The sequence below is a fragment of the Thamnophis sirtalis genome, unplaced genomic scaffold (genome assembly GCF_051295495.1).
Source record: "Thamnophis sirtalis isolate CommonGarterSnake01/CBP01778 unplaced genomic scaffold, rThaSir2_p1.2 scaffold_2, whole genome shotgun sequence".
NCBI lineage: Eukaryota > Metazoa > Chordata > Lepidosauria > Squamata > Natricidae > Thamnophis > Thamnophis sirtalis.
The window spans coordinates 6430500-6441538 of NW_028261382.1; the positions used below are offsets into that span (position 1 = coordinate 6430500).

The 11039-nt window shown below is 44.5% G+C and overlaps 1 protein-coding gene across 2 annotated transcripts in view; it reads left to right on the top strand.

The window, feature by feature from the left end:
* The window catches only part of RBPMS2 (RNA binding protein, mRNA processing factor 2), a 39054-nt gene extending 29096 nt beyond the window's left edge, over window positions 1-9958 (top strand). Inside the window, exons 7-9 of one of the 2 annotated variants that reach the window (XR_015695419.1) lie at window positions 2543-2698; window positions 7643-7710; window positions 8511-9958. Coding sequence is in view for 1 of the 2 variants with exons in the window: in XM_087704144.1 (XP_087560270.1) it covers window positions 7643-7705 (63 nt within the window). In the remaining variant the exon portion in view is untranslated. The remainder of the gene's footprint in view (window positions 1-2542; window positions 2699-7642; window positions 7711-8510) is intronic. The other variant, XM_087704144.1, reaches the window with a different exon arrangement.
* Window positions 9959-11039: the final 1081 nt, after the last annotated feature.

Consider the following 11039-nt stretch of genomic DNA (forward strand, 5'->3'; position numbering starts at 1 on the left):
TTGTCCCAGGATGGGTATTTTGATCCCGTTTCAAAAAGCCGTTGTTGGGAAGGCCCACGCCTATTTTACCTCTTGTGGGGGCAGCCAAAGGAATTGGCCATCTCAAGTTCAAAGGATGAGTAAAGTCAGGAAGGGTGACCCCCACAGTTGGAGAGATGGATAAGAAGGAGATGGTCATGTTCCATTTCTGGACAGTGTCCGAGCTGAGAAGCTTCCCTGTTGAGAACAAGGCCTCTTTCAATCTGGCAAAGAACGGTATGAAGTCAGCTTGAACTTCTTCCCTTCAAAAGCCATTACACGACTGTTAATTTTGGTCCATACAAGTCTGTTCTTGTATGGTCTTGACCCTTTTCCCCTCCGTCAAAGGGACTAAGGATAGCTTGCTCTGCAGATGTTTGAAGGAAGGAAGAACATAGTTTAGCATGGTGACCAAGCCATAAGAATGTATACAAACAGAGGTAAAATAGATAAAATGCACAAGATCCAGAGTGGGGGAATAAATAACTGTTTTTACAGATTATAATCCGTCTCTCTCTCTCTCTCTCTGATTCCATGGAGTCAAGAGTTATCCCTTAAGGGGAATTTTAGTAAATCCACATTCATTTCCTGATTGCAAAAACATTTTTTATTAGAAGCTTCACCTCAAAGAGACTCCCTAAGCTACGTGTGGGTGTACGTACAAGCATTTGGATGCCATTACCAACAACCCTTGTTTTAGGATTAGAATCTAAAAAAAACAAAGATAAAAAGATGGGAAAGGAGCTTTTTTTTTAAAAAAACAAAACCCAACCACGTTCCGCTTTTTCAAAAGAGTTTGGAGAATGATCTCGCCTCCATTCCCTTAATAAAGGAACGCTGGACAGAAACGTCATTTCTGACCAGTCTCTCTCTCTGTGCTCACTTTTATGTGCTTACGTGTCCCTGGCCCACTGTTTAGAGAATGCAGAACAGAAATGGTGCAGAGTTTATAGTAACTCTTGGCTAAACAATATGGGTTGCAAAGGACGAGCTTTGCAGACCAAGGGTGCAAAACTTAAAAGATTTTGGCCTCAGGAAAGTGCCTTCAGACCATCAAAGACCATCAGCTTGTGTTCTTATAATTTTGAAAATTTGGGAACGGGGGCCTGCTGTTACGTCTCCTCTTTCCTTAGAAAGACAGTTTCCCCGGGCTGATGTCTGCAGGTTTGTCCTTTAAAAGCAAAACGAATGTGTTACTCATAAAAGCCCTTTGAGTTAAACATTACTTCACTCTCCTTACTAAGCAACGGGAAGCTCAGAGTTCCACCCACCACTCGGGACGAAATCCTGGTGCTGAATTTTGAAATTCTTCATGAAATAATGGGAGAATTGTTTCCTCAATTTTTTCGACAGGAGTAGAATGGGGATGTTTGCCTAACCCCTTGGCCTACGTGTTTAATCAATTGAAGTGTCCTATTTCATTACTGCTTGATGATGGGGAGGTTATTTATGGGTCAAAATCCAAGGAAATGAAATGGACAATTCTGGGTGCAAATTCTTGGTCATCCATTTCCTTGAAGACTCTAGATCAGGGGTGTCCAAACCTGGGAACTTTTAAGACTTGTCGACTTCAACTCCCAAAATTCTGGAAGTTGAAGTCCACAAGTCTTAAAAGTTCCCAAGTTTTAGGTGATGCTTTATGGAGATCAAACTCCTAATGATTTGGAGAATTCCCCAAATTCCCAGCATGGCTGGCTGGGGAATTCTGGGAATTGAAGTCCACAAGTCTTAAAGTTCCCAAGTTTGGACCTCCTGCTCTAGGTAATGCTTTATGGGGATCAAACTCCTAATGATATGACTCAGCCGTCATATCTATAGACGCGTTGACACCCTGATCTTCCAGTTGTTGTGTATTTTTTAAAAATTGCTCCATAGTCAACTTTAACCAACCCGTGGCTAACCTCACTAAGCCATGATTTGTTTTACCTAGCCTGAAAAAGCTTGGTGATTATGTTCACAAATACTATCGGCTCAGAACAAGCCATGCTACGACTCAGTATAATGTATGAATCGCCCGGTGGGTGGGTTGTGCACACACAATCTATCATCTTCCTTAGTCCCTGGTGGCCTCCAGATGTTTAGACTGGGGAGAGACTGGCTAAGGATGGTGAGACTTTTGAAGGGTGAATAACAGGTTGGTGAAGAACAAGCACCTTCAAAGGAAGTTCAGCTAGTTAGACCATCTACAGTACTTGATGCTTTTCCTCTTATGGGAAATAAATGCCCCAGTTTCAATGACCCGAGAAGTCCTTTGGGCAAGGAAGGTCCATGGGTCCCTAAGGAAGAGAAGCTCCAGTGGATGGAGAGATTCCATGAACCTTCTTCTAATGAACTTGATGGACACTGAAAACTCATAACCTCTGTTGCCTCTCAGGGCCAGTTCCCCCACCCCTGACCTCACCCAAGAAATGTCCTCTACCCATTGGCCTCTGCTACCCATCAAACAAGCCTCTTGCCCCCACCCAAGGGGCTCCCACAATGGCCCAGCTCTTGGTTGAAATGACCCCTCCTTTGATGTCTTCAGTGAACCTGCAGCCCAGGATGCCTACACAGGCTTAGCTCTGAAGCTCAGAACTGGCCTTGGACAGGTGGGACCTCACAGTCCTGACTAAACCCTGCTAGAGTTGGAGTAGTTCATTCCCAGAGGCCTTTCAGGATGGGGCCCGTCTGGAACAGGCTGGTAAGACGACAACATTTGCCATTTGGGGCACAGTGGGTTGTTTTGTTCTTTTCTTTTTCTATTTTTTTCCCCCCCAAAACTTTTCCGCAAGCTTTTATTTTGTTTTTGCCCCTTCTGTTCCTTAGCAACCCAATGCATGGGCCTCCACGCTATTCACCCACCGAAAGCCCAAGCGACATGAAAAACAAAAACAAAACAACAACAGGCATTTCTCTAACCCACCTCTGGCCAACTTGGCGCATATGATACGGGCACCACAGCATGGCACTTCTTGGGCTCCCCTTGGAGCACCGATGGGTTTATCCCACCCGGGAGGGGTGGGGTGGGGAGGAAAGGAACCCCTCGTGAAGGTTTCCTGTCGCCTGGTGGTCTCAGGGGTGGGAGAGGGTGGGAGTGCCTCTCGGCCACCTTGTTTCACTCACCACACTCACCTGCTGGGGAGGGAGGGTGTAGTAGTAGTAGTAATAGCAGCAACAGCAACAACACTACGGATTTAATTTTTCCTCCCCCACACACTCAACTGGCACATATCAATCACGCTATGGACTCCGCCGGGGAAGGGGAAAAACACTCCTCCCGTGGCTGGAATCTGGGCGGGGGGAAACCTCCTTTCACACTCCTCCCCTTCCTCTCTTTCTCCCCTCCTTCCAAAAACGAGTAAAATTCTGACTTTGACGCGATGATGTAAAATGTAAGCACTCTGGGACGATGTGCGTGTTAAGGGAAGAAGCCGTTGATTGGAAGGGGCTAAGCGGTGGCAATATTTAAATCTGAGAGTGGCCTGATTTGAGCGGCAGAATTTTACCCCTTAAGGGGAGGCATCCTCTCTCACCTGGAGGGGAATGCCTCTTCTAAGGCAGGGATGATGTGCAGAACAAGATGCTTTTTGTTTTAGAACTGGTTACTGGTGTGCAGAGGTAAGGAATTTACGCAAAAGAGCATTGCACGGTGGGTTGAATTATTCAATTATTGTGTGTATGTAAAACGGAGGTCTTTAAACTTGGCAACTTTTAAGACGCATAGCTGGCTGGAGAATTCTGGGAATTGGAAGTCCACCCGTCTTAAAGTTGCCAAGGTTGGAGACCCCTAATTTAAAAGCTGTTGGGGAGAAACTTCATTGGAGGAAGAGTGAGATTAGCGTCAAGCAGGCATTTGAGCTCCCAAAGGTGCTTTTTCAAGAGTCAACTGAGCTTCTTCTGTTTTTTCCTGGAAGACGTTTCGCTTCTCATCCAAGAAGCTTCTTCAGTTCTGGCTGAAGGGAAGGATTTTATCATTCAGTCAGAACTGAGGAAGCTGGGAGAAGTGAAACGCCTTCAAGGAAAAAAAAAACCAAAGGAAGTACAGCTGCCTATTGAAAAAAAGAACCCTTTGGGACAACCATGACCTGGATGACTGATTGGCTTCCATGGAAAGCCACCAGAGCACTCGAGAGTAGCACGCTGGTTGGCCAGAGGAGATCCTTCCCTCCTTCAGCTGCCGAAGCCGAATGGCCAAAACTGATTCCAGATGTGCGGGGGAGATGGGTTTAGGAATCCGGGAAGTGCTCTTGAGCTACGGCTGGGAGGAGCCGATGTGAAACCATAATATGTTGATGGCTATCAAATGAGATGGGCAAATAGGTGAAAAACGATACCAGCAGATTGTCGTGAAGATTCCTGGACCTCTGAACCAGAAGGTGGCTTCTTGGGATCCAAAAAGGATCCCTGGAAACGGTCTGAAAAGTACCAAGGGTTGATCACAAACTTGATGAGTGGCATCTCCCCCTCCCCTTTAGAGCATGGGTGGCTACGATCTTCCTGGCAGTTTAGAATAGGAGATTACAAAAGTTCCTATATGTGTTAACGGTTCACCGACAAAACCGTGCTCGACTAAACCGTGCTCGACTAAAAGGCGCCCGACTAAACCGTGTCGCTGACGTCATCAAGAGGGCGACAACAGCGCGGAGACAGAAGCACGCTGTAAACCCTAAACCTAAAATTAACCCCTAAACCTAAACCTAACCCCCCTAAACCTAATCCTAAACCTAACCCTTAACCTAACCTTAAACCTAACCCTTAACCTAACCCTAAACCTAATCCTAACAACCTAACCTTAAACCTAATCCTAACCCTTAACCTAACCCTAAACCTAATCCTTACCTTAAGTTGAATCGGCTTGCTTTCAAAGCGCTATTTAAAGCGCCCTTCTTTCTCCGCGCTGACTGTTGTCGCCCTGTTGATGACGTCAGTGACGCGGTTTAGTCGGCCGCGGTTTAGTCGAGCGCGGTTTTGACGGGTCACGTGTGTTAACATGCTCAAACTAAAGTTCATTTAGGGTTTTAAGAACTATGAAGAGCTATTAAAAACAAGTTGAGGACATGCCATCTCCTCAAACCCCAGCCTACACTAGGAGCAGTGTTCCCTTCTTAATTCAGTAAGAACTGAATTAAAAATGGAAGCAAATGTAATGTAATTCACAAGGGCTTAGAATTCCCAGGGGAGGGAAGCGGCTCAGTAGCTAAGACACTAAGTTTGTCGATCAGAAAGGTCGGCAGTTCGGCGGTTCGAATCCCTAGCGCCTTGTAATGGAGTGAGCTCCCGTTGCTTGTCCCAGCTTCTGCCAACCTAGTGGTTCGAAAGAACGTAAAAAATGCAAGTGGAAAAATAGGAACCACCTTTGGTGGGAAGGGAACAGTGCTCCACACGCCTTTGGCGTTTAGGAGACGTCGTCGGACAGCGCTGGCTCTTCGGCTTTGAAGTGGAGATGAGCACTGCTCCTTAGAGTCGGGAACGACTAGCACATCTGTGCAAGGGGAACCTTTACCTTGAGTTCCCAAATTCTGCAAGATGTTGGAATGATGCTTTTGTCCTCGTGAATGATATGAGTGCTGAGTTCTTTTCTTGGAGCGGATTGGATGCAATCCAGTTCCTCCTTTAACCTCTGTTTCTGGATAATCCTGGTCACAGAAAGGCACCTTTTTAATTGGGGTAGGGAATCAAAGCTTCTAATCGGCACTTTCTACCCAAAGGTAGAATAAGGACAGCAGCCGCCTTAGCAAGCCACACGAACTCCAAAACTCTGAAGATCTTCCACAAAGAGCCATTCGATTGGAATGATGTTATGTTCCAGCAAGATAGACTTTGGTTGAACTTTTAGGAGAAACTTTTATACAGTGGAACAAGTTCAAGGATGGGGCCAGTTGCTTGGAAACTGAGGGGCTTGAAGCTCTTTGAACATAGTCCAGAAGGCTTGTGGGGGATGCTTTGATCTTCCTATAGGAAGCAAAGCGTTCAGATAGGCAGCCTGCAAAGTCCTTGCAGCTGTGAGCCTGAGATTGTGTTGTTGAGCAAACCACGTTGGCTGGGCTGAAGCAGAGAGCAGAAGAGGACAAAGGAAGTGTTGTCATTGTAGCCGTCCTGTTATACCTGTTAAGTTTTTTTTCTCCTCCCCAAATGCCCATAAATCTCAGGAAAACGCATGTGATTGTGAACTGATAATTGTGGGAAAATAGAGGAAAAATAAAGAACATCCGCGCACAAGGACCAGAGAAGCACAGATGCAGATGCTTGTAGGGGAAAAAAGAAAAGAAAAGAAATAATAGCAAAGTAGTGCGAAGAATTGGGAGAGAAAGGAGATTCAGGGATATGATAACAAAGAACTTCTCTTTTAAAAAAAATCACCTTTTCTTTGTGCCTGGAATAGAATGAGAGAAGACTTTTGAGAGGCCCAAGGAACGGTCTGATAAGAGTCAGCTTAGCCCTCAAATGGATAATGGGTGGAGAAAGAGATTGAGAAGAAACTCCCCCTAGTTTCTCAGTTTGTAAAGGAGACGGTGGGAGATTTGTACTTCCAGAAATGCGAGATGCTTTTATTGTAGCCTTACAATGAAATGGGATTAGCTCATTTGGTTGTGTTTCCTGTCTGGCTACTACCTAGGAAAGCTGAATTTACCTTTTACTTAGGCAAAAGTGGCCAGCCTAGTCACATTCGCTGGTTCCTTCTTAAGGACCACTTAAAACTCTTAAATTCTTGCTTGCTACACTGGTGATCCTGCTGCATTAGTTCTCTTCCTTTCACAATATGCAGGATTCAATGTGTTTTCCTGCAGATGGGCTTATGAGGAAGGGGCGGGGATTTAGACCTAGCGTGGTTAAAACTAGGAGGAGGCGGTGCAGAAAAAGAGAGCTGATAAACGGTGACGCATGGCTCGGTGGCTAAGACACTGAGCTTGTCAATCAGAAGGTCAGCAACTCAGCGGTTCGAATCCCTAACACCGCGTAACGGAGTGAGCTCCCGTTCCTTCTCCCAGCTTCTGCCAACCTAGCAGTTCGAAAGCACGTAACAAATGCAAGTAGAAAAATAGGAACCACCTTTGGTGGGAAGGTAACAGCGTCCCGTGCACCTTTGGCATTGAGTTATGCCGGCCACATGACCACAGAGATGTCTTCGGATAGCGCTGGTTCTTTGGCTTTGAAACGGAGATGAGCATCGCCCCCCCTAGAGTCGAGAACGACTAGCACATATGTGCGAGGGGAACCTTGACTAGCCTACATGTGGAATAATGGGGGTGATGAAGAGTATGAATAGGATGTAATAAGGGGGAGCTGGGAGTAGAAGACTAGATGACCTGGAGCCACCCTGGATGACCCAGTATGATACAGCTGCCCTGTTTTCAACTTCGGAATCACCTCAAAGGTGATTTCGAGGCCTTAGGAATGTTCTCCTTACAGCTAGTCTACCCTTGGAGGTGTGAAGAAATTCATTACGAGGTTAGGGACAAGAAGACCTTCTGGAGTCTGAAAAAACTCTTGGTCATGTGAAAGCAACAAGTGGATAGTTCGTCTTTTGGAGAACCTTGAGCCCCATTGAGCCTTGGGGACAAATGTATCCTAGGCAGAGTGTTTCTGCCTGACCTTGGTTGACCACCTTACTCCTCCCACATCACATCTTATCATTCTCTTCTAGATGCGCTGGTACCCTCCTTCTGACGCAACCCAACAAGGATGGAAGTCCCGGCAGTTCTGTTAGTTTTAGTGAGTATCGGGGTGCAATGCCTATAGGGGTGCTGGGTGTGGGTGGAGAAGACAGGGCCTTCTCTGGTTGGAATTCTTTTCAGTCAGTGAAAGGTGAGTGTCCTCTTCCTAGACAAACGGCCAGGGTGTTGTGACCCGCCAGCAGAGCTGAAAGCAGAGTCAGACAGTGAGGAAGTTGGGGAGGAACATGGGCCAGTCCTGGAATCTGGGGAAGGCTCTGATGAGGGCTCCGTGTCGGAGGCAGAGAGGGGGCCAGAGACGTATGCCAGTTATCAGCTGCCTTCAGAGTCAGACATCAGTGAGGCAGAAGAACACCTGGAGCCTGTTCCCAGTGTGCGCATGCGCAGAATTGCCAGATGAAGGGAACAGCTAAAGAACAGGGATCGACTTAGGAGTAAGGCCATAAGTGGACAATGAATGCCCCCCCCCAGAGGAAATAAAAGAGGAGTGAAAGGGGAGGGGAGTTTGCAGGAGACAATTAGTTCGCTTAATTGGTTTGTGACTCTCCGAGACTCCTTGCCAAGTTTTGCAGATATCGGCCTGGCAGCTCTCCAAGCCAGATAAGGTCTGTGACTATAAATCCTCCCTTGAAAGACTTTGCTGGATGTGAATGAGCAGAATTCACAGTCAATTAATAAAAGGGACAAGGAGTTTGCTTCATGCTCTCGGGAAACCTTGGTCAGAAGAAGACTGGGGAAGTGGGGGTAGATGCTGTCCTCCATGCATGCCAGTGGGGCTATGATGAAAGACGTCCGGAGTTAGCCTTCATAATATGTTCTCTTGCTTTTTTTCCCCTCAAGAGCTGCTTTTGGCCCACATTTCCCCCTCTTGTCTCTCTCCATGGACTGATGCACGAAGGATGAAGGAATCTTTGGGAACCTCCTCTCTCTCGGCCTTTCCCCTGGACACCATCGAAGTGCCCAACGTCACTTGGCCGTGTTATGAATGAAGCGATGGATTTCCCCCTTCCAAAACTGTGAACGTCCTCTCCTCCTCCGTCTCTTCCCCAGGGTCATGGCTGCCCTTCTCCCAGCTCTCTTCCCCCTTCCCCTCAATCTGCTAAGCCCCGCCACCTTAACTCTTGCTGAGTTTCTCCTTCTGCTTACCTTTTGAGTCCCTTTTAGGAGAAACTCAACCGTGTTGATACACCCCCCCCCATTTCGTGTGGGCGTGCGCGTACGTATGTTCCCAGCTGGGATGCTGGCACGCAGTCTAGCCTAGCTGCGTACAGTGCAATATCTAAGATTTTTTCCTCATCCAGAACCTTGTGTTTGCAGTTTTGCTGAAGGAAGCAAAAAAAGAAAAAAAGAAAAGACAATTCAGTTTTGCATGTTTTCTGGCATGACTATAAAACACTTTAACATGGTGGGTGTGTGAGTGTGCAGAATTCGTTTTTTGGTCTAGCATTTGTGTAACCATAGCAGTAGATCTTGGGACTTAACTATTGATCACTAAACTTTTGTTTTCATCTCGCTTCTGTCAAGGCTTGGCTTTTGAAAACAAAACCACTTCCTGTCTTCTTTCTTTCTTTCTTTCTTTCTCTCTCTCTCTCTCCCCACCCCCTTTCTCCTCTTCTTCCTCCTCTGGGGTATCTTTCCCTGTTCAGCCTTGACTAGAATTTGAAATAAGAAAATTTTCTTCTTCAAAGTACAGAGCACTGGGTTTCCGGTCCAATTTTGCCCTTCCCCAATTTAAGTCAAGAGTTGTTGGGTTTTTGTTTATTTTTTTTTGTTGTTGTTGTTCTTCTGTCAAACTTCTATCTATAGAACAGCTGTAAAATATTTCACTTTTTTTCTTTCACATCCTTGGGATTGGAAAGAATTCAGTCTTGCCAAATCAGCAATCCTTATGGGAATACCGAACAAAGATGTACGAGTATTTTTGTACCATGTCTAATAAGGAAATATTTATGCATCATGCAAAGATTTTGTGTGGTTTTTGTGCAATTAATTATTACAGAGTATAATAATAATAATAATAATAACTGTAATCTGTAAGATGAGTTTAATGTTTAGTTAAAAGCTTGAAGAGAAAAGACTTTTTTTCTGTAACTGATTCAGTCAGGCATAGTAACGAGAAATTGCACAGTTATTATTTTTTTTGTTTTGTTGATATTTTATTGCTTGGTATTTGGAAGTCCTTTAAGTATTACATTGAACTATGGCTGTCTCGCTTTGTATCAAGATCGTTGAATAAGTTGCTATATCCTTTGAGAATGTGAAACTGGATAATATATGAATTGTACTCAGTGGTGTCTTGGTAGATCCTTTGATGTGTGGAAGTTTTTTTTCCCATTCTTTGCTCACAGAGGACATTGGTTAACCTGGAAAAATCAGGTGCGTTGGTCTATGGCTTAACATGCATCTTCAACCAATCCTTAAAATTGGCCCTCTTGGAGATTATAAATCTGTACGTGAGCCAATACCACCAAAATGTAAAATGCAAAGTCTCAGAACATTTGGGAAAACGTTGGTGTGAGAAAGAGAGAGAATGTTGTTTATTTATTGATTTAAATCCCCTCTTTCTGAGAGTCTTGACTTGCTTGAGAAGTAGATTAGGCTGAGACACAATGAATGGCCCAAAATCACCCATCTTTTTTTTAAAAAATAATATTTATTACATTTTTCAACATTAAAAACAAGCACAAAACACACATTTACACCTGTAACAGCTTTTCTATTTCGGTATACATGTTTTTTCTAATAATCCTGTTTACAAAAAAAAATTCTATCTCTATATCATTATCCTAAGGTATATCCATATTTAAATACTCTCTCTATATTATACTTTTACTATTTATACCTTAAGTTTTACGTATACTCTCAAGCCAGGAATACCATCTATTCCAGATTTGATAGTGCTCTGTTTCTTCCCTCTCCTTCATTTCCATAGACAGTCTATCCATTTCTGCATATTCATAGATTTTCCTTCTTATAATTGGGTCTGGGAAGACAAAGTCACCCATCTAAAGATGGATCTCAAAGTGGGTTTCCTTACTCCTAGCCTTAGCTACTACACCACACTGGTTTTAAAGACCTACCAAAAGTCTAATGGAAAGTAGCTCTCTCATGAAATAAATTTACTAGTAAAATTAGGAAAGGAATTTCAAGAGTGGCCGTTGTCCCTCAAAAAGCATATAATCAAAATTTCAACTCGGTGGTGTCCACAAAATCCTAACTGGAGGTATCACATTCCATGGTGCTCTTCATATCAGATAAGCCACGAGGTTGTTACTTGAACATCTGTTCCTACCAAATTAAAAAAAAAATCAGGTAAAAATCAAACATAAAGAAAAATCTACTTTCATTGGGAAAAATTAAGTCCTATCT